Here is a 25,792-nt window from a genome sequence, read left to right as displayed (position 1 = left end):
CCTGTTTGTTGCGTGAAAGCAAGCACAGTTTGTGACATTGCACAACATCATTACTGATCATGGGGCACGTCTGTTAAAGCATCATTCTCAGCTTCTGAATTCCAGGCTTTGTGGATCTTGAGTCAACATGAGATAGCCTTAACTCTGGTCTTAAACCAGCTGGATTTATTATCATTGAATTTCCCTGGTTTTTATTATTGCAGTGTTCTGGAAAAACACACACACTAAAAAACAAAACACAAACAAGTCATTAATTGAGCAAATGTGTACAAATAAATACATGTGTTCCTGTATGTTCAGAATAGCTTACTTCTGAGTAAACCTGCACAGGATTCCAGCATAGGATTTCCCCCCCTTTTCCTCCCTCTCTTCATCAGTGGTCTGTCAATAAAGGAGAGTAATTCCCCCAGCCTTCAAAAACTACCTCACTCTTAGTTTCCTGTTCCCTGCCCCGCAATATCAGAATACTGACAGGAACAGTGGAATTCCTCTCAAAACTCTGGAGTACTGGCAGCATTCTAGCTTCAAAGTGAAACTGAGCATGCCCAACATAACTTTGCAAGCAGTTGCTGCCATAGGCTTTCATCGGGCAGAAAAGCCTTGATAACTTTTAAAGCGCCATTCAGAATTTCACCAAGCCAATGAAAGGAACACCTCCTCGACAAGACTGAATAAAGTATATCTAGGGAAGTTGTGAGCACCCAAAAGTGGGGTGGAGTCCAACGGACTCCCCACAGGTCGTCCCCCCCCCGGACACTGCTTGCTGAACTGCGAGGGGGGGGCATTTTCACAGAAGATTGGGGCTCCATAATTTCCATATGCTTAGTGGTCCTTTACATCTCTGACATTGCAGAGATGGCCCTGTATGGCCACCATTTCATGCGACATTAAATATACAGACATTTCAGAGCCCCAATCATCCATAAAAATAATGGTGGCTCTCAGTGAGGAGTGGGTGGCTGCGGGATGCTTCCAGACTGCTTGCCGAGCCCTCCAGGGCTCGTGCAGCCCAGTGAGCAGGGGCGGACGGCAGCAGCAACTTGGTGCATGCAGCGTGCCTGTGCTCGGTGAGTGTGGGTGATAGGGATGGCAGAGAATTCCGCCACGGATTCCAGTGAGGCCAGATTCTTTAGAATCCAGCCCCCCGGAATCCGTGGCGGAATGGCCTCCTGCCCCCCTGCCCCCCGCAGAATTCCCCTGGGACAGAACTTACCTGGGGCGGATGCGGAGGATTTGGCGGCGGCAGCGGCAGTTCCGGCTCCGGCGGCTGGTCTCCTGGCCAGCCGCGGCCGGGCTGCTGCGGCCGCCATTGCTGTCCTTGCAGCTGTGAAAGGCTACGTAAGTATTTACGTAGCCTATCACAGCTAACCCCCCCCAAAACAAAAAACTAGCGTACGCAACTGGCGGCAGCTATGGCGGCCACCATTTGCGTTCCCTATTTTTCACCGTTGTAGCCTTCGTAAATATTTATGTAGGCTATTACGGTGAAAAAAAGGGGAATGCAAATAGCATAGTGGGCGCTATTTGTGTTCCTTTTTTCCCGCCATTCTAGCCTATGTAAATATTTACGTAGGCTAGAACGGCAAAAAATAGGGAACGCAAATGGCGGCCGCCATGGCCGCCGCCATTTGCGTACGCTGGTTTTTTGTTTTAAATGTTTTTGTTTTTTGTTTAAATACGTAAATATTTACATAGGCTAGAATGGCGAAAAATAGGGAACGCAAATGGCGGCTGCCGTAGCCGCTGCCATTTGCGTATGCTGGGTTTTTTTTCGGGGGGGGGGATTAGCTGTGATAGGCTACGTAAATTCTTACATAGCCTATCACAGCAGCCTGGCTGGACGCAAATGGCAGCGCTACGGCGGCCGCCATTTGCGTCCACACCAGCCCGTTCATGGCCAGAAATACAGCTGCAGATGGCCCTGGCCAGCTGCTCTGCGGAGCTGCTGCAGAGCGGAGCTGGCCGGGCAGGATTCTGGGGGGGAGGACTGGATCACCTCCCCCCCCATCGAGGATTCCGGGGGGAGGGATGCAGCGCCTCCCCCCTCACTGCGAATCAATCCACGAAAAGGTGAGTTTTGTACATCCCTAGTGGGTGAGTCCATCCATCCCTAAGTATATCAGTAGTTTCCCCAGAATTTGAAAGAAATATAAGATAGGGCAAACTGCAGCTTGGAGGAAAAAGTACATATGTATCAATTTTCAGCATTTTTAAACATGCCTCATATGTGGAAATTTGTATCAGATCATTTTGAAATTTTGTACAGTTGTGTACTTCATGAGGTAGATTGTGGATGACAAGTTTCAGGTTATTAGCTCTACATGTGTCATTTTTATAAGCAGTAGAATGTTGAGGCTTATAACAGAATTTTGTTTTTTTACAACTCACTTTAACCAAAGGCGCACTCGTGTGTGTGTGTGTGTGTGTGTGTGAAAGGGAGAGAGAGAGAGAGATCATAATCCTTTGTTACATGGTGTTTTACCAATGCACAGGAGCACATGTATACAGCCATACAAGTGCACAAAAAGGGTTTTGATGCAATCATACATATGAACACATATAAAGTCACCTTGAGTGTCATTTTTCTTGCTAGAAAGATAGGCTACAAATCAAAGCAAATCAACGGATAAACAAACAAATACATTAAGGTTACTTTTTTGCAGTGTTTTAAAATGTGGTTGTACACATCAGTAATGGTGGGGGAGAAGACATGAAGGAACTAAAATTGGTGGTAAACATTGCATGCACATATATATTTACATGTACAAAACCCAGAAATTGAAACAAACAATAGGGATGGGGGAATCTTTCAGTTTTGCTTTTTCGTGGATTTTTTTTTTTAATCTTAAATAAGTTCTTTCTCATATATGAACACTGCAAATACTGGGAAATTCTTATCAAAAATGAACTAAAATGGAATTCTTCCCCATCTTCACCAGGTAAATTTAATAGCTACAGCAGTTCCCGGCATAGAGATGACCGTAATGCCTGCCAAATAACTGTTAAAGTTGAGGAGCATGTCAGGAAAAAGGAGATGGCAACCCCAATTAAGAATGAGCGTGGTTAACACAAACTCAGACTTTTAAGAGTTAAGCTCTCAAAGCCCTGGGCATGGATGGACAAATGTGTTAGTTTTGGTTTCTCCCATATTCAATGTTTTTTTTAAATCTCAAATTCTTTTTGCTATGAATACGGAGAACTTAGCAAATTTATATAAATTCTTATCAAGACCAAACTGAAATGAAATTCTCAGTCACCCACCCCAACAAACAAACAGAATAATGTGGGCACTTACATTATTGAACTGGAGAAATCTATGAGATGGACCAACATGTTCAGTACATAAGAACATAAGAAGAGCCCTGCTGCATCAGATTAAAGGCGTATCTAGTCCAGCATCCTGTTTCCCATAATGACTACAGATGTCTCCAGGGAGCCCACAAGCAGGAGATGAGGGCAAGAGTCATCTCCCACTGCAGTTCCCCAGGTCCTTTTACTCCAGACTAGGGATGTACGGACTAGGGATGGTGGAGAATTTCTCCACGAATCTTCGGGAGGCCGAATGCCAACGCATTTGCCCCCCCGAAATTGGTGGGGAAATTCTCCGCCGGCCCCCCGCCCCCCCCGGGATGGGACTTACCGTGGCCGAATGTCCCTCTCGGCGGCGGGTTCTGGTGGCGTTTCGGCAGCGTTTCGTCAGGGGCGGGGGTGACGGCTGGTCTCCCGACTGGCTGCCGCCGCCGCCATTGCAAAAAAAAAAAGTAAAGTAAAAAAAAACACCACACACCCGTGATAGGCTACGTAATGATTTACGTAGCCTATCATGGCTAGATTTCCAAAGTCACCCATGATAGGCTATGTAAATCGTCATGTAGCCTATCACGGCTGACTTTGAGAAAAAAAAAAGCCCGTACGCAAATGGCGGCGGCTCATGGGCGCCGCCATTTGCTTTCCTTATTTTGGCGCGTCTAGTCTACGTAAACATTTACGTAGACTATGGCGAAAATAAGGGAACGCTATTTGCGTTGCCCTTATTTTTGCCGTAGTCTATGTAAATCTTTACGTAGACTAGACGTGTCAAAATAAGGAACGCAAATGGCGGTCCCCATGGGAGCCGCCATTTGCGTATGCGCTTTTTTTCCCCCCAAAGTCACCCGTGATAGGCCATGTGACGATTTACATAGCCTATCACGGCTGACTTTGGAAATCTAGCCGTGATAGGCTACGTAAATCGTTACGTAGCCTATCACGGGTGTGTGTGTGTGTTTTACTTTTTTTTTCGCGGCCGGGTAGACGGGGCGCTCCTACCCGGCCTGAATTTCGCCGGCGAGGGATGGGGCGCCTCCCCCCCAGCCTGAATTTCGGGGGGAGAACCGAAGCGCCTCCCCCCCACCGCCAAGCAAGCTTCGAGAACATGTAAGGGACTTTCGTCCATCCCTAGTACGGACTGTCTAAAATCTGCTCCGTCTCTGTTTCGCAGATTGTCAGGCGCCTTTTGTTCCATCGTCTGTTCACAGACGGATTCAATTCTGCCCCCCTTGTCATGCGGAAAAATATGCAAATAATTACGCAAGAGGTTTCATAACAATTTACATAATTTACCTTAGTACATAACATTTAGCGTATCATCCCCCATTCCAGTCAACTTTTTCTCAGCAGAAACTTGTGTATTTTCCTACAAATAAAATTTTTGGGAAACTAAAAAAAAAAAAAAAAATCTGAAAGTCCATGGACTCCATGTGGTGGGAGGGGATCACTCTGCAGCAGATTCCGCAGATCGGATTCTTAGAAATCCAGTGTGGTGTAGTGGTTAGAGTGTTGGACTGGGAGCTGGGAGATCCGGGTTCTAGTCCCCACTCAGCCATGAAGCTCACTGGGTGACTCTGGGCCAGTCACAGACTCTCAGCCCAACCTACCTCACAGGGTTGTTGTTGTGAGGATAAAATAGGGGGGAGAAGGATTATGTATGCCACCTTGGGTTCCTTGCAAGAGGAAAAAAGGCGGGATATAAATGCAATAAATAGATAGATGAAAGAAAGAAAGAAGGAAAGAAAGAAAGAAAGAAATCCAAGCTCATTTTAGTCTTCAGCATCCCTACTCCACACTAAGGGTGGAGAACCTCTTTCAGCTCGAGGGCCAAATTCAATTTTGGTAGGGATGAACGAAAGTCACTTACCATTTCTCGCAGCTTTTTCGCGGTGGGGGGGAGCGCTTCGCTGCTCCCCCCGCGAAGTTCAGGCCGGGGGGGGAGGCTTCCCGCCTCGCCCGGCTGAAATTCAGGCCGGGGGGGAGGCTTCCCGCCTCGCCCGGCCGAAATTCAGGCCGGGGAGGAGGCTTCCCGCCTCGCCCGGCCGCGAACATGAAAGTAAAAAAAAAAAAGTCCCCTGATAGGCTACGTGACGATTCACGTAGCCTATCACGGCTAGATCTGGAAAGTCAGCTGTGATAGGCTACGTGAATTGTCACGTAGCCTATCACGGGTGACTTTAAAAAAAACAAAAAAAAAGCGCGTACGCGAATGGTGGCCCCCATAGGGAGCCGCCATTCGCGTTCCTTATTTAGTTGCTGTAGTCTACGTCAATGTTTACGTAGACTACGGCGAAAATAAGGGCAACGCAAATAGCGTTGCCCTTATTTTCGCCATAGTCTATGTAAACATTGACGTAGACTACAGCGACCAAATAAGGAAGGGGAATGGCGGCTCCCTATGGGGGCCGCCATTATCCGTACACACTTTTTTTTTTTTTTTAAAGTCACCCGTGATAGGCTATGTGACGATTCACGTAGCCTATCACGGCTGACTTTGCAAATCTTGCCGTGATAGGCTACGTGAATCGTCACGTAGCCTATCAGGGGATGTTTTTTTTTTTTCTTTCATTGCAATGGCGGGGGCGGCAGCCGGTCGAAAGACCGGCTGCCGCTCCTGCCCCGCTCGAACACCGGACGAACCGCCAGCCGGACTCGCCGCCGGGAGGGACATTCAGGGAAGGTAAGTCCCGTCCCGGGGGGGGGGGGCGGGGGGGCGGAGGATTTCTCCCCGAAACTTGTTTGGGGGGCCGAACACGTTGGCGCTCGGCCCCCCGAAGTTTCGGGGAGAAATTCTCCGCCATCCCTAAATTTTGGAGAAGCTCTCAGAGGCCAGTGGTGGGCCGGGCCGAAGGCAAATGGAGCAGGGCCAAAAATATACCCACCACCACATTTTAGCTTAAAGCTCTTGCTACAAGAGCTTAAAGCACTTGAAACTCAGCCTCTAGTCACCAGGGCTCAGTTTGCCAACCCCTGCTCCGCACTATGCACTGTATAGGTCATGTGTATAACCCCTTATTTGCTTTTTCCCCCCTGAACTAAAGATCTCCAAATACTGTAGCCTTTCTTCGTAAAGGGGATCAGTTCCTTCCTCCTGAGAATTTCAGTTGCCATTTTCTGCACCTTTTTTTCAGCTCTACAACGTCCTACAGTACATTTCAGTACAGGAAAGTTGTAGTTTCCTCTAGAGTTTAATGGTAATCCTAGCCCTTCAGTGTAGTTGGATAAAACATCTCTCTCTTGTGAGGTGTCCATTTTGAAAACCTCCAAACTATGGAATCACTTCATTTGTCCAAATTACATTTCCCATTGATCTGAACAGGAATTTTTCTGGCATAGAGTCATCTGAACTGGATCTGTACTTGTTCATCTCTTGGAAAGAGGCAATCTCTCCCTCCTCCAGACACACTGAGTGCCTTGTCCCCATGAACCTCTAAATGCATAATTCATCTGTTTGTCCATCCATCCATCTTGAAGTAAAGACTGAGTACAGTTACTACTTTGTGCTGAGAGGGGAATTGGTAATGGCATTAGCTTCCCCCATAATTCAGTTTTGGTGCAATCTAATGTACTTGTTTTTCAAGGCAGATAGTGTAATGTGGTTTGAATGATGGCTTACTAGATGCATTTCTAGCCTCAAGGTCATCCTGGGTTTCCGTTAGGCGGGAAGGGACTGGAGTGCATTCCTTAATCATCTCTCTGAATTCTCCATAAGCACCAAGAGGAATTCAGTGTGGATTGCAGAAAAAGAAACCCTGTGCCAAGGCTAATTTGATGTCTATCATGCCTTTCTATCTGAAAATCTCTCTTTGAGCTGGCATTCCAAACAGTTTTTTTTATATTTGTTGTAGTTCTTCAGTACTTGATTTGCTTTTGTTGCTTAGTGCTGTGGTAAGCCATGTAGAGCAAAGGATGTGGTAGGATAGAAACAATAAATGGAAAACCTTTGATGAACACTAGACTACCTGGACCTGGGGAAAACTCCTTCTCAGCTCCAAGTATGTCCCAACCATCTTGGGAAAATGTACCACTAACTTGCATCTCCTCAGTAATGGGTAGCTGGAAATAAACATATGACTTAACATCCTTGTGTCAGTGCTTCCCCTCCCCTTACAAGTGGCAGCTAAAGAAGCTGAAAGTGACAGGAAAACACTAATGTGATTATGTTGTATCATGTACTCTTTTTCATCAACAAATTACGGAAAACACACGGATCAGCACTGCCACCCACATCTCCACAAAACATGTAGTCTGGGCATAAAACACTGAGTGCTCCCCAATCTCTTGACCTTTACCAAAGGATGCTTTATTAGGGCACACATCCATGTCACTTTGTCTCTAGCTGCAGCCATCCACAATTGTGTTCATATCCCTTGCACCAGAATCTACATGTGTATAGAGATGTCCAGTGCAGGGAAGTCTGACCGTCTTGTGTGGCTCGACAGATTTCCCCCAAGCCTCTGGAACTCGTGGGTGAGGTGCGTAAATGGCTTCTTTTCCCTCTTGGGACCAGAGAGGGAAAAGGAGCCATTTAGCAACCTCTCTGCTGCTGTGCATAAATGGCTCCTTTTCCCTCTCGGGTCCTAGAAGGGAAAAGGCGCCATTTGTGTGCACAGTGGTGGCAGGGAGGGAGAAGGAGGGTCAAGTCAGGCCAGCTCACGGACAAGCAGGTCGGAGTCCGGGGCGAGGGGGAGCTGGCGAAAACTCACCGAGCTCCACCCCCCAAATGGATTCCTCTGACATCCTTACACATGTATTTGCCAGCTCACAAAGTCAGTCCAATAGCTGGCTTTGGAAAGTGACTACTAAATTGCTCCAAGTTGGTCCTAGAGTTCTGATATTGCCCTCTGAGTCCCTTCAAACCTTCCTCAAATCCCAACTTCATTGCTTGGTGGTCATGGGAAAAAGACTATCACTGTTGACTCTGAGCTGCCCCCAATCTCTGGCATACCACATGTACACTTCGGTTTGACACATGGTTGCCAATTCACAGGTTTGCCATTATGTGCATGTAGCAGAGCCTTGTGTGGCGCAGAGTGGTAGGCAGCAGTATTGCAACTGAAACTCTCCCCACGGCCTGAGTTCGATCCCAGCAGAAGCCAGGTCTTGGGTAGCCGGCTCATTTATTTATTTATTTATTAAATTTATTAATCGCCCATCTGACTGGTCACCCAGCCACTCTGGGCGATGTACAACCCACCATAAAACAATTTAAAACAATAAAATTTTACCATATTTTTTTTTTTAAATACCCTAACCCACCCCAAATGCCTGCCTGAACAACCACGTTTTTAATGCACGACGGAAGCTCATTAAAGAGGGGGCATGATGGAGTTCCCTAGGGAGGGAGTTCCACAGAGTGGGGGCCACCACAGAGAAGGCCCTCTCCCTCGTCCCCACCAGTCTAGCTGTCCTGGCTGATGGGACAGAGAGAAGGCCATCTGAGGCTGATCTTGTTAAGCGGCCTGTCTGGTGTTGCTGGAGGCGCTCCTTAAGATAGGCTGGGCCGGAACCATATAGGGTTTTAAAGGTCAAAACCAACACCTTGAATTTGGCCCGGAAAACAACTGGTAACCAGTGCAACTCCTTCAGCACTGGAGTGATGTGATCTCACCGGCGGCTGCCTTTAATCAGGCGAGCCGCCGCGTTCTGTACCAGCTGCAGCTTCCGAACCGTCTTCAAGGGTAACCCCACATAGAGCGCATTACAGTAGTCTAAACGAGAGGAGACCAGGGCATGTACTACCGATAGGAGCAGATGGTCGGGAAGGAAGGGGCGCAGCTGCCGTATCAGATGGACTCAGCCCTCCATCCTTCCGAGGTCGGTAAAATGAGTACCCAGCTTGCTGGGGGAAAGGTAGTCATGACTGGGGAAGGCAATGGCAAACCACCCCGCTATAGTCTGCCATGAAAACACCAGCGAAAGTGGCGTCCCTCTAGGACTCAGCAGTGACTCGGTGCTTGCACAGGAGGAACCTTTCCTTTCCTGCCAATTCACAGGTTTGCCATTATGTGCATGTAGTAGAGTGGTGAACAATGCACACAGACTCTCTGCCAGGGGCTGGGAGCTGAAGACAGGCAGAAGAGTCTCACTGTCCCCCTTGGAGTCACCAAATAATAAGGTGGTCATGAGAACAAGCCCTGATTCAGACATTCAAACAAAGCAGGAACATGACACTGGAAGGAATTAGAATGAGATAGATCTCTCCATCACTGAATTACAAACAAAGAAGGAAAATTGGACAAGAACATGACCGGAAATATTGCCGAGTCATAGGCAGGACTTCCTTTAGGTCCCAGCACAGGGATTGGGAGATGAGACAGAAGACTCAGGAGGACCACTGATGTTGCTGGGAATAGAAAGAAGGTGCTCCGATTTTTTTTTTATCATGTTGAATAGCATATTGAACACTTCTGTTTCTAGAAGGCTCCAGTCATACATACCTCATGACCAGAATAAATATGAAAAATCAGTCTGAGGAGCGTCTCATTGGCAACCATCCTCATAGGGTGGTTTGTCATATTTAAAATAGAACATTTCCTTGTTGTATGACAGGTTTTTTTTAAAAAACACACACATACACAATCATTTTTAAGTTATCTTGGATGCTGTGTAGAAAACAAAGGCAGCCTAGGAATTTGACCTATAAATAAATAGGCACACTTCCTTTTAAAAAAACCCTGTACCAGTTGTATACCAACAACGATGTAAATGGCAGCCAACATTTCCCCAGTTTTTCTTGGTTCCCTCAACCCAAACTACATATCCAGGGTCACTGTTGTGACTATTTCCTGATGGCACCCATTTTAACACTGTGTATTAAGGAAACATAGAGCTCAATCTACTGGAAAGTAAAAGGTGACATAGAACTGGCAGCCACCTGGATTCATTGTTGTTGGTCCCCAGGGAGAGAGAGCTACAACACCACACACTCAACAGTTTCAGGGAAATGGTTAAGGTTAGGGATGGCGTGGGTGCCTTATTCCATCTGGGAATCTGGCGGAATTCCCCCCCCCGCCCCGAGCCCTGCTCGCTGAGCCCCTGTTCCCACTCGGCAAATGATGCGCACTCACCCCGGTGGCCTCATCAAGCTCCACAGTCGCCATTTTTGAAACATAAAATGGTGGTCGCAAAAATGTGCATATTTGCGTATGTGTGAAAATGCACATTTCTGTGAATGCTCACATCCGTGTATGGAAAAATGTGCATTTTGCGAATATGCATATGTGTGTATGCATGAAATGCACATTTTTGTGAAAGCATGCATTTTTGAGCAGACGTAAATATGCACATTTACAAAATGCACATTTTGCACATACACAAATATGCACATGTGCAAAATGCACATTTTCATGCACATGCAAATATGTGCATTTTTGGGATTGACATTTTTTTCTTTTTAAATGGTGACTGTGGTGCTCAACAAGGCCGCTGGGGTGAGTGCAGGCTGCTCACTGAGCACAGCAGGGGCTTAAGCGTGGTCTGGGGATCAGTGAGTGGGGGCAGGGGCTGGGCGGGTGCCTGGAGAACCCAGACGGGGGTAGGTTCGCACATCCCTAGTTCTGGTACTGGGTCACTGAGGCAGCTCCCAATTATGTATACCTTTCTAACAGCCCCAGAGAAGAAGTAACTTACTGCTGAAGGGGATGGGTTGTTTAATTGAGGTCCGCTATCATTTACTATCTGCCTAAGAGCTTTTCCACATATCTATGATCCCAGTGACTCCCTTTCAACAGAATGGCCATTCCAACCACGCTCCATCCCTTCCTTATGCCAAGCCACTCCAGCAAATTATTCAGCACACTAAAGTAAGCGTATGCATTCTGCCAAGAAGTCCAAACTGCCCACAGTCATCAAGACGTACACACACTGGCACAACCCACACAGAATCATATGAAGAAAAGCCTACTTACACATAGAGCACGCTCTTCTGGTCTTCAACGTGACCTCCATCCCCCACGGTTAGTGTGTCATATCCTCTCTCCAAGTCAAATTCTTCAAAGTTGAGCTTGATGACCTATCAAAGACATGTATTGTTAGTATGAATGACTGAAATGTTGAGGAAGCACCAGTTTCACAGAGAAGAAAACCCACCGTGTGTGTGTGAGAGAGAAAGAGAGCAACTGTGTACTAGTACCCAGAGCACTGAGCTTGGATGCAAGATATCCAGGTTCAAATCCCTATTGAGCCATAAAGCTAGATGGATGGGCCTCAGGAAATATGCATTCTTACAGTATGTCTCACCTTATAAGGTTATTATGACAATGAACACATGGGATAATGGTCCGTAAGAAATAAGAACATAAGAAGAGCCATGCTGGATCAGACCAAGGGTCCATCTTGTCCAGCATTCTGTCCACACAATGGGCAACCAGCTGCTCACGGGAAACCCACAAGCAGGACATCAATGCAACAGCATTCTCCCACTCATCTTCCCAGCAGCAACTAGTGTACATAGGCATACTGCCTGTGATACTGGTGCTAGCTAGCATAGACCCATCAGGACTAGTAGTCATTGATAGCCTTCTCCTCCAGGCATTTGTTGAATCTCCTTTTAAAGCCATCCAAATTGGTGGCCATCGCTACATCCTGTGGAGGTGAATTCCAGAGTTTAATTATTCACTGGGTGAACAAGTACTTCCTTTTACCTGTCCTGAATCTGTCCTATACAAGTAATTATCTGTAATTACTCTTCAGGGAGCCAACTTCATAGATTTTCCTCAAACTATATTCAAGCTACGCATGTAATCTCATATTGTCTGCAATTGGAGGATCAGACTAGGACTGGCTAGTCCTAGGTTCAAATCCTCAGTCACTGGGCGACCATGGGCCAGTCAGCCTAACCTACCTCACAAGGGTTGCTGTGAGGATATCTGCTGCTCTGAGCAACTTGAAGAAAGGGTGCGATTACTCCCTCTAATATTGCATGATGACCTCTTTTCGCTGGTGCTAAACACCTGGGCATTGCTGGCACCCATATCAACATACAAGGGGTATGGCTAGTAGTGGGTGCAGTCCCCCTCTCCCCTCCCCCATGTGTTTAGTGCCCACACAGAACACATGAACAGGGCTAGAGTCATGAATCTTTATCAAAGCCCTTTTACTAATTTTTCTCCTAAGATGAAAAAAAAAATCTGAGAGTCACCTCTACCAAGTACTAATCTGTGCTAAAAATATTATTAAAAACCATGTAATGATGAAATAATGTAATTAATACAAAGAACAAAGGGTTGTCAAGTGACACACATCATTAGTTAAGGCAGCCTTTCAAGTAAACTGCATTTTAACAAGTCTGACCCTAATTAAATAGCTAATTACATTTTAGTACACTGTAGTCCATAACCTTGTTGCAGAGAAACAAGCTTCTGGAGTCCAATAATTATTTATGTATTCCTTCTTTCTTTCCTCCCCACCCTCACTTCCGCCCTCCTCCTTGCTCTAGTTTTGCTTTTAGTTAAAAATTGAAAATTATTTAATCAGTCATTAAATAACAAGAAATCCCCTGGCAAATATAAACACGGGACATAAAGCACAACTTTTTAAAAGTCACAGAAACCAACTAGGAAAAAGCAAGGAATACACTACTGAAATCTGCTGTGAGATTTTAGATGGGCCCAACAACCAACTCTGATAGGCTTGTAGACAGACATTCCATTGGTCGCGTTACTTTAAATTGGTCAACAGGTATCATGGGGTAGGATTTCTGCAGTGAAGGCTGGTGGTTCCAGTTTTGGTGGGGATGTGTTTCCATTCTGGGTTTTAGTCAGAACCAGCCAGAACTCTAAAGGAGTTATTCAAAGTGCCTAGTCCTACCCCCAAAATAGGTTCAGTACCTTGGATAGCTCCTTTAGAATTCTGGCTGGTTCTGTCTGAAACCACGAATGGAAGCATAGCCCCACCAAAATCGAAGCCACCAGCCTCCACTTGATTTCAGCCTAGCCGATCTTTTTTTATGCAGGTGTGCATTGTAGAGCTTTCATACCTAGGCAAATTCCCACATGCCATTATCCTCTATGCCAGCCTTTCCCAACTTGGTGCCCTCCGGATGTGTTGGACTACAACTTCCGCAGTCCTCAGCCACTGGCCATGCTGGTTGGGGATTGTGGGAGTTGCAGTCCAACACATCCAAAGGGCACTCGTTTGGGGAAGGCTTCTCTATGGATAGGGATGGAGTGGACAGCTTGTGGCCCTCCAGTTTTTTGCCTTACAACTTCCATGAACCCGCACCATTGCCTATGCTGGTTAGGCCTGATGGAAGTTGTAGGCCAAAACACCTGGAGTTCCAGAAGTTGCCAGCCCCTATTCTAGGGCCACGAAATTTGCTAGTGTATGAGCATATGAAGCTCCTTACATGGAATCTGATGATAGGACTCTCTAGCCCAGTGTTGTCTATTCTCAGTGGCAGTGGCTCTCTGAGACCTCTGATGGAGAGAAGGATGTCTCGGCATGAGTTACACTTGTGCGACTCAGCAAAACTTCAGCTCGGCAAGGTTCTCTGAATTCCAGCTCAAAGACTGATCTGCCTCATGTCTGTACTGGATCGTGAGCTTTGGGGGTGGGGGTGCTGCATAAAAATCTGTGTGTATTTTCATGCACATTTTTCCAAATGTACACATCAATTGTGCACTTTCAAGAAGTTGCCATTTTTCTCCCATTGGCTAAGGTGTGTTTGTGCACATTTTCAAATGTCCGTACTTTTCATACGCGTTTTTAAAACGTATGCATTTCTGATCACATCTCGTCATTGTTGAACGAGTCTCATTGTAAGCTCAGAAATGGACATCAGATCGCAGATTGCATTCAGGTCTGCTTTCAGTTCCGGGAGGTGTGAATTGGGCAAATTCTGGCCATAAATGAACTGAAATGAATTTCTCAGCCATTCATAGCACCAGCTGAAGGTCTTTACCTGGAGAGAGATGCTGGGAATTGAACCTGGGACCCTCTGCGTGCAAACCAGGTGTTCTACTTCTGGGTTATTATGAGGAACGCATCTACTGTTCATGTGTGTGTGTGTGTGTGTGTGACTGAGAGAGAGAGACAGAGTAAGATTAGGGTTCATATCTCTAGCATTTGCTTTTTTGTCCAGTACTCACCTATCAGATGAAAAGGATTCTGAACTATCCTGATATGGATAATTTCTCTCCATCCATACCCAGCCACCCCCTACATACACAGTCTGCTTTCTTCACACAGTGATGTCTTCCAGCTATATGTTTCTGCAGTCTCTGTTCTGTTGACAGCAGTCAAATGCTAAAGGAATTGATTTGTTTTCCACCTTCTTCTCTCTCTCTCTCTCTCTCTCTCTCTCTCTCCCCCTTCCTCATCTGTCTAAGGAGAGGAGCCCATGGGACTGCAAGGAACATCCTCAGCCATTTAAACACTGGGAAAAACATCAGACTTCAGTGGTGCAACAACATCTCTCACTAATAGCAACATGCTCAGTGATAACAACTGGGCTCAGCAGCACTTTTTCAAAATCCATCACTGACAGCTTGGACCAGTCATCTAATTCACAGAAACAAGGACAGTGAGGACGAGGTGAGGGCCTTGGAATACATCAGGAGTACAGTTTCCCATGCTGCTGCTGGGTGTCTGGGCAGCAAAACAGTCCCAGCAATAGAGTTCCGCATTTTCTGATTCTATCCCTCCATCTTCATTGCAGGAGCATAGTCCCACATGCCAGAAAGAGAAGGAGGGGGGCCTATTCATCCAGCTGCCTGGCGCAACTACCACTGATCCCCTTCCCCCTTGGACTCCAGGAGCACCCACGGACCCACCCGCTTTGCTTGGGGTGGAGGAAGAAAGAGACCCTTCCCTTGACATGTTTTGACCCTTATTTAGGCTGCCTTCTCTCCATTTCCTTCTTCCCTCCCTTTCCTCTGAAATGTGTCACATCTCTGTGTTTAGACTGTAAGCCTGATAGCCTCTCTGAGTAATGTTTATTTGTTTGTACAGCACCTAGCATTAATAGGCACTTTGCAAATAAAGAAATAGCCATTTCTGTTAGTCGTAGTGGCAACTGTGGAACCTATTGGGGGACAAGAGCAGGCTACAATTAGGGGTGGACGAAAGTCACTTACCTGTCGTCGAAGCTTGTTCGCGGTGGGGGGGAGGCGCTTCGCTGCTCCCCCCGCGAAGTTCAGGCCGGGGAGGAGGCTTCCCGCCTCGCCCGGCCGCGAACTCCATTGTTGTTGTTTTTTTAAAAAAAACGCCCCCGTGATAGGCTACGTGACGATTAACGTAGCCTATCACGGCTAGATCTGCAAAGTCAGCTGTGATAGGCTACGTTAATCGTCACATAGCCTATCACGGGTGACTTTAAAAAAAAAAGCGTGTACGCTAATGGCGGCCCCCATAGGGAGCCGCCATTCGCGTTCCTTATTTGGTCGCTGTAGTCTACCGTAAACCTCGGTAGCACGCTGTGACAAGTTTGCGCGGCACTTTGAGGATAAAGTCGCTTAGATTCGTCATGAATTGGAGACCACCATTAATGCAGTTCCATTGGTAGAGGCGTTCAGAGCACCGTCTGGTCCAGTTTTATTGGATGACTTTCAGTTACTGAGGCCTGAGGATGCGGACAAGGTGCTTGGCCAAGTCCGATCGACCACTTGTGTGCTTGACCCTTGCCCTTCATGGCTTATTAAATCAAACAAGGAGGGGTTGTCCGGCTGGGTCCAGGAGGTTGTAAATTCCTCCTTGACAGAGGGAGTGGTGCCTGCTGCTTTAAAAGAGGCGGTAATTAGGCCACTCCTGAAAAAGCCTAACCTGGACCCAGAGGATGTTAACAATTATAGGCCAGTGGCCAACATCCCCTTCGTGGGCAAGGTGCTTGAGCGGGTGGTTGTAGGACAGCTCCAGGCACTCTTGAATGAAACGGATTATCTAGATCCATTTCAATCGGGCTTCAGGCCTGGTTTTGGAACGGAAACTGCCTTGGTCGCCCTGTGGGATGACCTCTGCCGGGAGAGGGACAGGGGGAGTGCGACCCTGTTGATTCTCCTGGACCTCTCAGCGGCTTTCGATACCATCGACCATGGTATCCTTCTGGATAGGTTGTCTGGGTTGGGAGTTGGAGGCACTGCACTACAGTGGTTCTGCTCCTACTTGGATGGCTGATTCCAGAAGGTGGTGCTGGGGGATTATTGCTCTGTGCCATGGCAATTGTGCCATGGGGTTCCACAGGGCTCTATTTTATCCCCCATGCTGTTTAACATCTACATGAAACCGCTGGGGGAGGTTATCCGGAGGTGTGGGCTGAGGTGCCATCAATATGCGGATGACACCCAGCTCTACCTCTCTTTCTCATCAAAACCAGGTGAGGCAGTGGCTGTTCTGAACCAGTGCCTGGGCACGGTAATGGACTGGATGAGGGCTAATAAACTGAAACTCAATCCAGACAAGACGGAGGTACTGTTAGTGGGTGGTTCGTCTGCCCGGCTAGGTGATATTCAACCTGTTCTGTAGGGGGTTGCACTCCCCCTAAAGGATCAGGTTCGTAGTTTGGGGGTGCTCTTGGATCCAGAACTGTCACTTGAGGCACAGGGGAACTCAGTGGCACGGAGCACTTTTTATCAGCTTAGGCTGGTATACCAACTACGCCCTTATCTGGACAGAGATAGCCTAGCTACAGTTATCCATGCTCTGATAACTTCTCGTCTGGATTACTGCAATGCGTTATACGTGGGGCTGCCTTTGAAAACGGTCCGGAAACTTCAGCTGGTCCAAAATAGGGCAGCAAGATTGTTAACAGGGACTGGCCTGCGAGCTCATATTACGCCAGTACTTTTCCAGCTGCACTGGCTGCCAGTCCATTTCCGGGCCCGATTCAAAATGCTGGTGTTAACATTCAAAGCCCTTAACGGCTTGGGGCCAGGTTACCTGAAGGATCGCCTCCTCCCATATGTGCCTGCCCGGACCTTAAGATCATCGTCAGCGGCCCTTCTCCGTGAGCCCCTGCCAAAGGAAGTGAGGCGGGTGGCTACTAGGAGGAGGGCTTTTTCTGTTGTGGCACCCCGGCTCTGGAATGAGCTCCCTAGTGAGGTTCGCCTGGCGCCTACATTGTACTCTTTTCAGCGCCAGGTGAAGACCTTTTTATTTTCCCAGGCATTTTAGCTTTCTAAATTTTTATCTTTGCTGTTTTAAATCTGTATTTTAAACTCCTGTACTGCTGCTAGGTTGTATTGTGGTTGTATTGTTATATTGTGGTTTTAATGTTCTATATATTTTAAATTGTTCTATTGTGTGTTGTTTGGTTTTAATTTTTGTGAACCGCCCAGAGAGCTTCGGCTATTGGGCGGTATAGAAATGAAATAAATAATAATAATAATAATAATAATAATACGTAGACTACGGCGAAAATAAGGGCAACGCAAATAGCGTTGCCCTTATTTTCGCCGTAGTCTACGTAAATCTTTACGTAGACTACAGCGACCAAATAAGGAACGGGAATGGCGGCTCCCTATGGAGGCCGCCATTATCTGTATGCGCTTTTTTTTTTTTTTTTTAAGTCACCCGTGATAGGCTACGTGACGATTTACGTAGCCTATCACGGCTGACTTTGCAAATCTAGCCGTGATAGGCTACGTTAATCGTCACGTAGCCTATCACGGGGGCGTTTTTTTTTTTCTTTGATTGGAATGGCGGCGGCGGCAGCCGGTCAAAAGACCGGCTGCCGCTCCCGCCCCGCACGAACACCCGCCGAACCGCCGGCTGGACCCGCCGCCGGGAGGGACATTCGGCAAAGGTAAGTCCCGTCCCGGGGGGGGGGTGCGGGGGGCGGGGGGGTGCGGAGAATTTCTCCCCGAAACTTGTTCGGGGGGCCGAACACGTTGGCGCTCGGCCCCCCGAAGTTTCGGGGAGAAATTCTCCGCCATCCCTAGCTACAATACCCTCAGAACAAAATGGGGCCTGGAAATGCTGAGATGATCTCTCTCTCTCTCTGTCTCTCTCTGTCTCTCTCTCTCTCAGTCTCTCTCTCTCACACACACATATACTCACACCAGAATTGGAGACAAAATGCTGAATCTTTCATTCTGTAGCCACTCCACCAGAATTGGCAAAACAGATGGCCAAGGGAGGTTGTGCCTTCACTCAACGGGTTCTGAGGGTGCAGAAGATTTATACACAAAGGAATCATTCACACATTCACTGCTCCACCTGTAATTTGACATGGTGTGAGCAAAAGATATATTGTAAGTGTGGCTGCTGGTTGTGTTTGTCCCGTAGAGGAATTCAGATGTCTCTTTATATGTCTGGGTCAGCCGACTGCCCTGCTTTTTCTCCTCCAGGCCTTAACAGCCCCTCTACCCTTCATGTACGCCATAAACAGGGAGCGGTGGCTGCCCCTTGCGGCTCTGTTGTTTGCTGTTTCAAGGGAAGTGGAGGAGCTACAGAAGGAAAGATGTTGTTTGTGTCTTCTTCCATCAAGACCACAGGGACATTCCAACCATTCCTTAAAGCCCCACTCCAGTCAATCCTCTACTGTTAGCCTTGGTCTACAGGACACTGCCTTATAGTCAGACCATGGTTGCATCTAGCTCAGTCAGAGGTGGCTCTCCAGGGTTTCAGACAGGAGTCTTTCCCAGCTGTATGTGGGGATGCTGGGGACTGAACCTGAGACCTCCTGCATGCAAAGCATGAGCTCTACCACTGAGCAATGGTCCTCCCACTGGTCAAATATTTTTAATGCAATGTGCTAAATGCAGCAATGAGTAAATAAATACAGGTAGAGGCAACACAGTCAGGGCTGTGTCAACTCATTGTAATTCAAATTTGGAAATCCAAATTCAGTGCAAAGAAAAGGCAAATTCTGCAATGTGTCCACTTGCTTTGCCAGTCTGCATATTTTTTCCGAAGTTGCACAGTGTATTCTGCATTTACTTTACTGGATTTGCATAAATGAGTCTCCTTTTTGCTAGAGACAGAGAAGGGCAAGGAGCTATATAGGGCAAGGAAACCCCATTGCCTCCAGTCATAGGAATTCATAAACGGCCCCTTTCCTCCAGTTTCTAAATTTCAGGAGGCACCACCTAAATATTCTATTTATTTATTCATTTGGGTGGGTTGCAACACTACAAATAAAATAATAAAAATAAATTCCACCACAACAAAGCAATCCAAAAGTTATCAAGCATATCTCCATGGCCATAAGGGTCAGAAACTTCTTATTTTCTCTGAAATGAAAGCCAAGATTCCCAGGAATCTGACAGTTGTTGGAAAGGGCATCTCTGTGCTAGATATTAGGTCAAGGCATGGAGATGGGAGTAGGTGAAGGAGGAAAATGCAGGTGGTGGTAGATGAATATATGGAATTCGGAGTGATGGAAAAAGGAAGGAACACAGATATGGCAAAGGAGATGTAGCCAGCACCCAGGAGTAGCCAACTTTAAATATAATGGATTTCACACTTGTAACTTAAGTAGTGAGTGATGGGGAGGTACAATAGCAGGAAGGAAAAGATTATTTCCCTGGGTGTGTGAAAGCCTTCTGATAAAGTTTCTTAATCTTACCAAAATTCTTTTGGAATTCCTCAAAATATTTAGCCTAAGCATGAAACTCCAAATCCAGCTCAACATTTTGCTCTGGAAGAACTGTGGTGCCGATGGTTATGTTGGTAAGCAGAAGCCTTCTGAGCTATTTTAGTATCTAAGAAAGCAAAGATTTGCTTACACACACCTTTTTCAATACACTGTTTATGACCTCCACTCTCATTGCCAGTATGTTCTACAAATGCTTCCACAGGTGAAACATGAGCAGACTGGCTGAACACCAAATATAAATCCTCGTTGCTTGTTCTGCATAGTGCTGCTCCCTCTCCATGCTACAAGCCATATTCCTTGTTGCATTCCACCTCCCTGTTGCCAAATGCTGGACTGCTTAAACTGTGTACATCATCCCTGCATTACATGAAGACTGCATTGGATTGCATTTCCTGGATTGACCCTTCTCTGATCCAGTAGCTATATTTAGCCAGTTTGGATCACCACCCCGTTGTTCCAAGTTCAGAATTCCTACAGCTGCTGTGGCCCCAACTCTGCAAAGTCTGCCCCACTGCTCAGATTCCCCACAAAGAGGGCATACATTCAACCCCCCAGTGATGCATCCATTAAGACTTACCTTGGCTGGATTGACTGCTGTTATCACCCACACGCAATAGGCATTGTTATCATACTGGACAGGATAGTTGGGAGATGTGATAACACCGCTGGGGCCTCGGAGGTATGTATCACACATCCTAGCTGTGGGGGTGGGAAAAAGAAGAAACAGGAAGGCGCATGTGTGGAGGGAATTCATAGCTTGGGATGGTCCTTTGTTAAAGGACCAAGAAGGAACAGGCATGGAATTAGCTGGAAGACATTTTCTGCTATCCATCAACCAAGTCACCAAATCACAAAACCAATGGACTGGAAGGCATCTGAAGATTATCTATTCTGTATTTACAGAATATATGAACCACCAAGACAAGTGTATCCCCTGCAGCCATGTATGGAGATCCACAGGGACTCAATAACTGACCTGCATTTGCTGGGGCTCTGTAACTGGGATGGGTAGGAAGGGATAGTTAAGTACCTGGCAGACCCCAATACTAGGATGCTGGACTTTGTGGGATCACAGGTTGTGTAGACTTGAGCTTGTCTAAACATGTTGCCCTAAGGCAGATTCAGCTCGGACCCCACACATCAAGCTCCAGATAGAGTAACCACATAAGCAAAGGAACGGGAAGAGAAAAGATCTATAAATACTTGGCCTGTGAGTCATGACCAATTCAGGGGATATTTAATCATGAAACCCAAAGACAAAGCAATCCATCCCCTAAAAAAACCAACAAACTAAAAGTGTACTTTGGGGGCGGGGGGAATTTAGCTGAGGATCTTCTTCTACTCACCCCATCTAATCTCCAATCCAATACTGATTTACTTGGGAGTGTAAGCTGCACTGAACTCAACTGGGCTTAGAACTCTACTCTACTTAGAACTCTACTCTACTAAACTAGAGTAGACATGTAGAGGAATGCACTGTAAATGTTAGACATTAAAGTAAATCAAACTATTTCTAAACATTTATATATTGATTTTAAGATTAAGATACCCTAAAGTTTTGTGGCTGAATTTTAGGGCAGTTCTTCTCCACTGATTTACAACCTCTAACTCCATAACTATGCGGGCTCGAAACTTAGGAGCATTCCTATTTCTTATAGCAGGGGTGGGCAAATTGTGGCCCTCCAGATGTTTTAGCCATTGACTATGCTTGCAAGGGATGATGGGAGTTGTAGGCCAAAACATCTGGAGGGCTACAAGTTGCCCATCCCTGTTTTACAGGAAAAAACATTTTTTAAAGCATTAAATATAACCAGGAGTGTATAGAGCACAGGGAAATGCACCAGATTGTGCAGTAAAACTTGCACTCGTAGGACTGATGAAGAGCTTTGGAACAGACTGTGTGCACGTACACCTCAAGATGCAACCCATTTCTGCAGCAATGACCACAACAAAAGAGAGGCAGGGGAGCAGAGGCCCAGGCTTGGCTGCAAAGTAGACTCTTGGCAGCCCTGATAATCCTGCTTTAGAGTATGGCTTCCCCATAGTGAGCAAGGTGGGCTGTAGCTTTCCTCACCCACACTCAGCCTGGAGGGCTAATTAAATCCCAGCGCAATAAATATTTAATAGAAGGCAGTTGAATTAAGGCTGCTTTTCCCACAGATTCTGGGATGGTAGAGTAGAGACGGCAGCCCTTCAGAACGTTTTGAGATGAAAGGTTCAGGAAGAGGAGAATGCACTTAAAGAGGATAACTCCCTTTTATGGGGTTCATGGATAAATTGGCCACCTCAGCTTCTAGGATGTGAGTTCATTTCAGACTAGGATTCAGATTCACCAAACCTTGGTTTGGGAGGAAACATGGCAGGAATTTCTTTCAAGTGTCCTTAGGCCTGAGGAGGAATGTCAGGAGCTGCCTTTGAATGAGCCAGACCACTAATGCATGAAGCCCATTACTGTTTACATCAGCCTACCCCAGCCTGGTGCCCTCCAGATGCGTTGGGCTACAACTCCCAGCATGCCAGCAGCTCAACAGGTTTCCAGAAAGGGGTTTTCCCCAGCCCTACCTGGAGATGCCAGGGACTGAACCTGGGGCCTTCTGCCTGCAAAGCAGGGGCTCTGCCACTGTGCTACAGGCTTTCCCTGAGGAACAAAGGCTGTAAAGGTGTGTGTGGGGGGGGGCACCCAAAATAGCCCAATGGGGATTGTACAGGCTGAATGGCTGCACAACAGTTAGTGTCTGTTGGTGGGGAGAGGCAAAACACGGGAGAAGTGGGAATGGAATGGAGTAAACTGGAAAAGAACATGGCTGGCTGGCTGGAATCCTGAACGGGAACACTCTATACTGCAACATTTTGTTGCAGGTCTCACTTGTATAAATCAAATTGGAACTATCCTCATAACACTAATACCATCACCACCATCCTCACCATCATCAAGCAGAGGCTGGTGGCTCTGATTTCGATGGGGCTGTGAATCCATTCTGGGTTTTAGTCAGAACTAGCCAGAACTCTAACGGAGCTATCCAAGGTGCTGAACCCTATCCCCAAAATAAGTCCAGCAACTTCAATAGCTCCTTTAGAATTCTGGCTGGTTCTGACTAAAACCCAGAATGGATTCTCAGCCCCACCGAAATCAGAGCCACCAGCCTCCACTGCCATCATCATCCTATTTACTTTACATGGATTTTGTAAAGAAAAGAAACCAGATGAACTGCCCCCCCCCCCATTTTTGGCAGCTCCCCCATAAAGTTTAGACTGGCTATGGGCCTGGAGATGTCCTTATGTCAGAAGCCAGGGTATCCCCCAGGAATGGATTAGGGAGCATGACAAGATGGAGATAGGAGATAGACAAAGACATCTTGGCCATTGTGAGTAGACCGCTGATGGAACAGAGTGAATGTAGAGGGGCAGAGTGAGAGAAGCAAGGACAGAATATGAGGAGCAAGAAAATAGAAAGCTGCCTTCCGCAACCTGGATGTTACCTACAAAGCTCATCATCTTCAGTCAGGATGTCCATGCTGGCTGAGGATGATGAGAGTTGTGGTCGAACTAGTGATGTCCCTTGGTGGGAAATCTGGTTCTTTTTTTGGCTTCATTGAGTTCCGTGGCATGTATGACTGGCTTTGCATCTGTAAGCTGAGCTGTGGGCTGTTCCCCAAACTCTGATAACTTATTTGTGCATGTTGGGGGGGGGGGACTTCTGCAATTTACACAAATTCCTGAACAATTTGGGCAAATTATGGCAAAATTTGTGGAAATTATGCAAATTCAGAAATAGTTTGTGCAAATTGCTCAGAAATTTGCGCAAATTGCAGAATCTTCCCAAAAATTACACAAAAGTCCTGGAAAATCCATGGACTGGCCTGACTTGCTGCAGATCAAGTCGGGCGCTGGAGTGGGAACTGAAATGAAGTCTGGGGGGCCGGGCGTAGGAACGATTGTCGAACTCCACCGTCCAAATGCATTTCGCCAACATCCCTAGGGTCCAACACATCCAGGTTGGGGAAGACTAGAATAAAGCAAGGGCCAAAAGTTGATGAATGTATGTCATGTGGGAAGAGGAACATCTAAATAGTGAAAAGGGCTTTCAAAAAATTAGGGAAAAACAAAACAAAATGGGTGATGTATATGAGGACAGACACACACGTACACACAGCCCTTTGAGTGTCACCCAGGGAATTTGTTCATGGGGGGGAAAAGAGCTGTCTGACCGATGTCCTGCCACACTAGGGGGAGGGGCAAAGCCAAAGTTGTCTAATGCATGGAATACAGTGTTCAAACAGTTCCCATCATGCATTCATGGGATACGTGAGGGAGGAGTGAGACCACACTGGCCAGCCACATGCTTAAACCCAACAGCAATGCTGCTGATGGCTCTTGGTGACTCTTCATTTGGAATCAGTGTGAACCTATAGGCATGCTGGGGCACCTGCCAAGGGCCCACATCCCCGTAGGAGGCCATGGACAAGACCCCACCCCCCGGAGTTGCCCCTCCTCTCCACCGTTGCAGCCTGTTTGTTTGCCTGCCTCTTGCTCTGGCCCAGGCAATGGCGGTGGTGAGGAGGTAGAGCAGGAGATGCCAGTGTCTGCTTACTCACCAGCTCTCTGCCTGTCAAGCAAGCAAATGGTAGCGACGATGAGAAAGAGGACGAGGAGCAATAGCAGCTGGTGACAATGGCAGTGAGAAGGTAGTCTCACTGAGGAAGGGGGCCCATTGAGGGTGTCTTGCCTGAGGGCTGTCGAAACCCAGGAGCCAGCATGTGCATACAGATTTATGTGTCCAGGGGTTCCTCCATGTAAGCAAGATCCTTTATTAATCAGACTTCCTACTGGCATGGAGGAGCTCTTAGGAGCTCATGCCTGTAAGTGCATAAGACACCTTGATACTGATGTCAAACATGTGGGCACCATGGGTGGGTATGACTGGTGGGCATGACCCCACTCCCACGTTCAGTGAACGGGACTGTGTGAGGTGTTGTTTGAAGAGCCCTAGTAACAGAATCTTAGCAACAGATTTTATAGGGGTCACATGACACTCAAGGAGGATCAGTCTAAAACATTTTGCTGCCTAAGGCAATGAATAAGATGGCACCTCCCCCCGCCCTTCCATCCACATGCAGAAGCCGATTTGACTAGCAGTCAAATCTTATTTCAGTATTAGTGACAGGACAGTGTCCTCCACCATACCTGAGGGAGCAGGCTAGCTTAGTGGACTCAAGACGGGAGCTGCTACACCCATTCCCAGCATCTGCCACCAGAGGTAACTATTTCACTCTGCCTTACAGTAGGGCTGGCCCTGCACTCTGGTCTATCATTCTTAAGAAGCTAACTTGCTGGTCTGGCTGGACCCCTTGTAGTCCCCCTGCTTTGACCACAATGGATAGAGGTAACCCTGTTGAATCCTTGCCTGATATCCCCCAGTTCAGGACCTGCTATGGTCTTGAGGCCTGACAAGAATGAAGCATGAGTGGCTCCTGGTTTCTACCTTCTAATTTTGGTCCTAATCAGACTGCTGACATCCTTCCCTGCAATGAAGTGTGTGTGTTTCCAGTGTGAAACACAACTTGTGCATCACCCCTATGTGGGTTTTCCTTCTGATGTTACTGTGGAAGCACAAGTCACACCAAAGAAGAAGTGCAAATCTGAAGCCGCTACCCAAATAATTTCTACCCTAACTTTGTTTGACACATAAGAAAATAGGAAGCTGCCTTATACTGAGCCAGACCATTGGTCCTTCTAGCCTAGTACTGCTGTCACTGATTGGCAGAAGCTCTCCAGGGTTTCATAGGGATGTTGGAGAAATTCGAGATAGATTATAATGAGCTTGGATTTCTAAGAATCCAACCTGCGGAATCCTCTGCGGAGCTCCCCCCTCAGGCTGTGTGGAGCCCGTGGACTTTCGGATGATTTTTTTACTTTCAAAAAATTATTTATTATTTATTTTATTTATTT

At 46.9% G+C, this 25,792-nt stretch overlaps 1 protein-coding gene across 2 annotated transcripts in view; it reads right to left on the bottom strand.

Annotated features, from left to right (window-relative positions):
• CSMD2 (CUB and Sushi multiple domains 2) overlaps positions 1-25,792 on the bottom strand; it is a 916,430-nt gene that overhangs the window by 341,752 nt on the left and 548,886 nt on the right. For both annotated transcript variants that reach the window (XM_084814421.1, XM_084814422.1), the window contains exons 10-11: positions 20,421-20,542; positions 11,220-11,323 (exon numbers count right to left, since the gene is read on the bottom strand). In XM_084814421.1, the coding sequence (XP_084670547.1) occupies positions 11,220-11,323; positions 20,421-20,542 (226 nt within the window). The remainder of the gene's footprint in view (positions 1-11,219; positions 11,324-20,420; positions 20,543-25,792) is intronic.

This window comes from Heloderma suspectum, chromosome 10 (genome assembly GCF_057233095.1).
Source record: "Heloderma suspectum isolate Gila_16-S chromosome 10, 16-S_ref, whole genome shotgun sequence".
NCBI classification, from domain to species: Eukaryota; Metazoa; Chordata; class Lepidosauria; order Squamata; family Helodermatidae; genus Heloderma; species Heloderma suspectum.
This window is presented reverse-complemented; position numbering and strand designations above follow the sequence as displayed.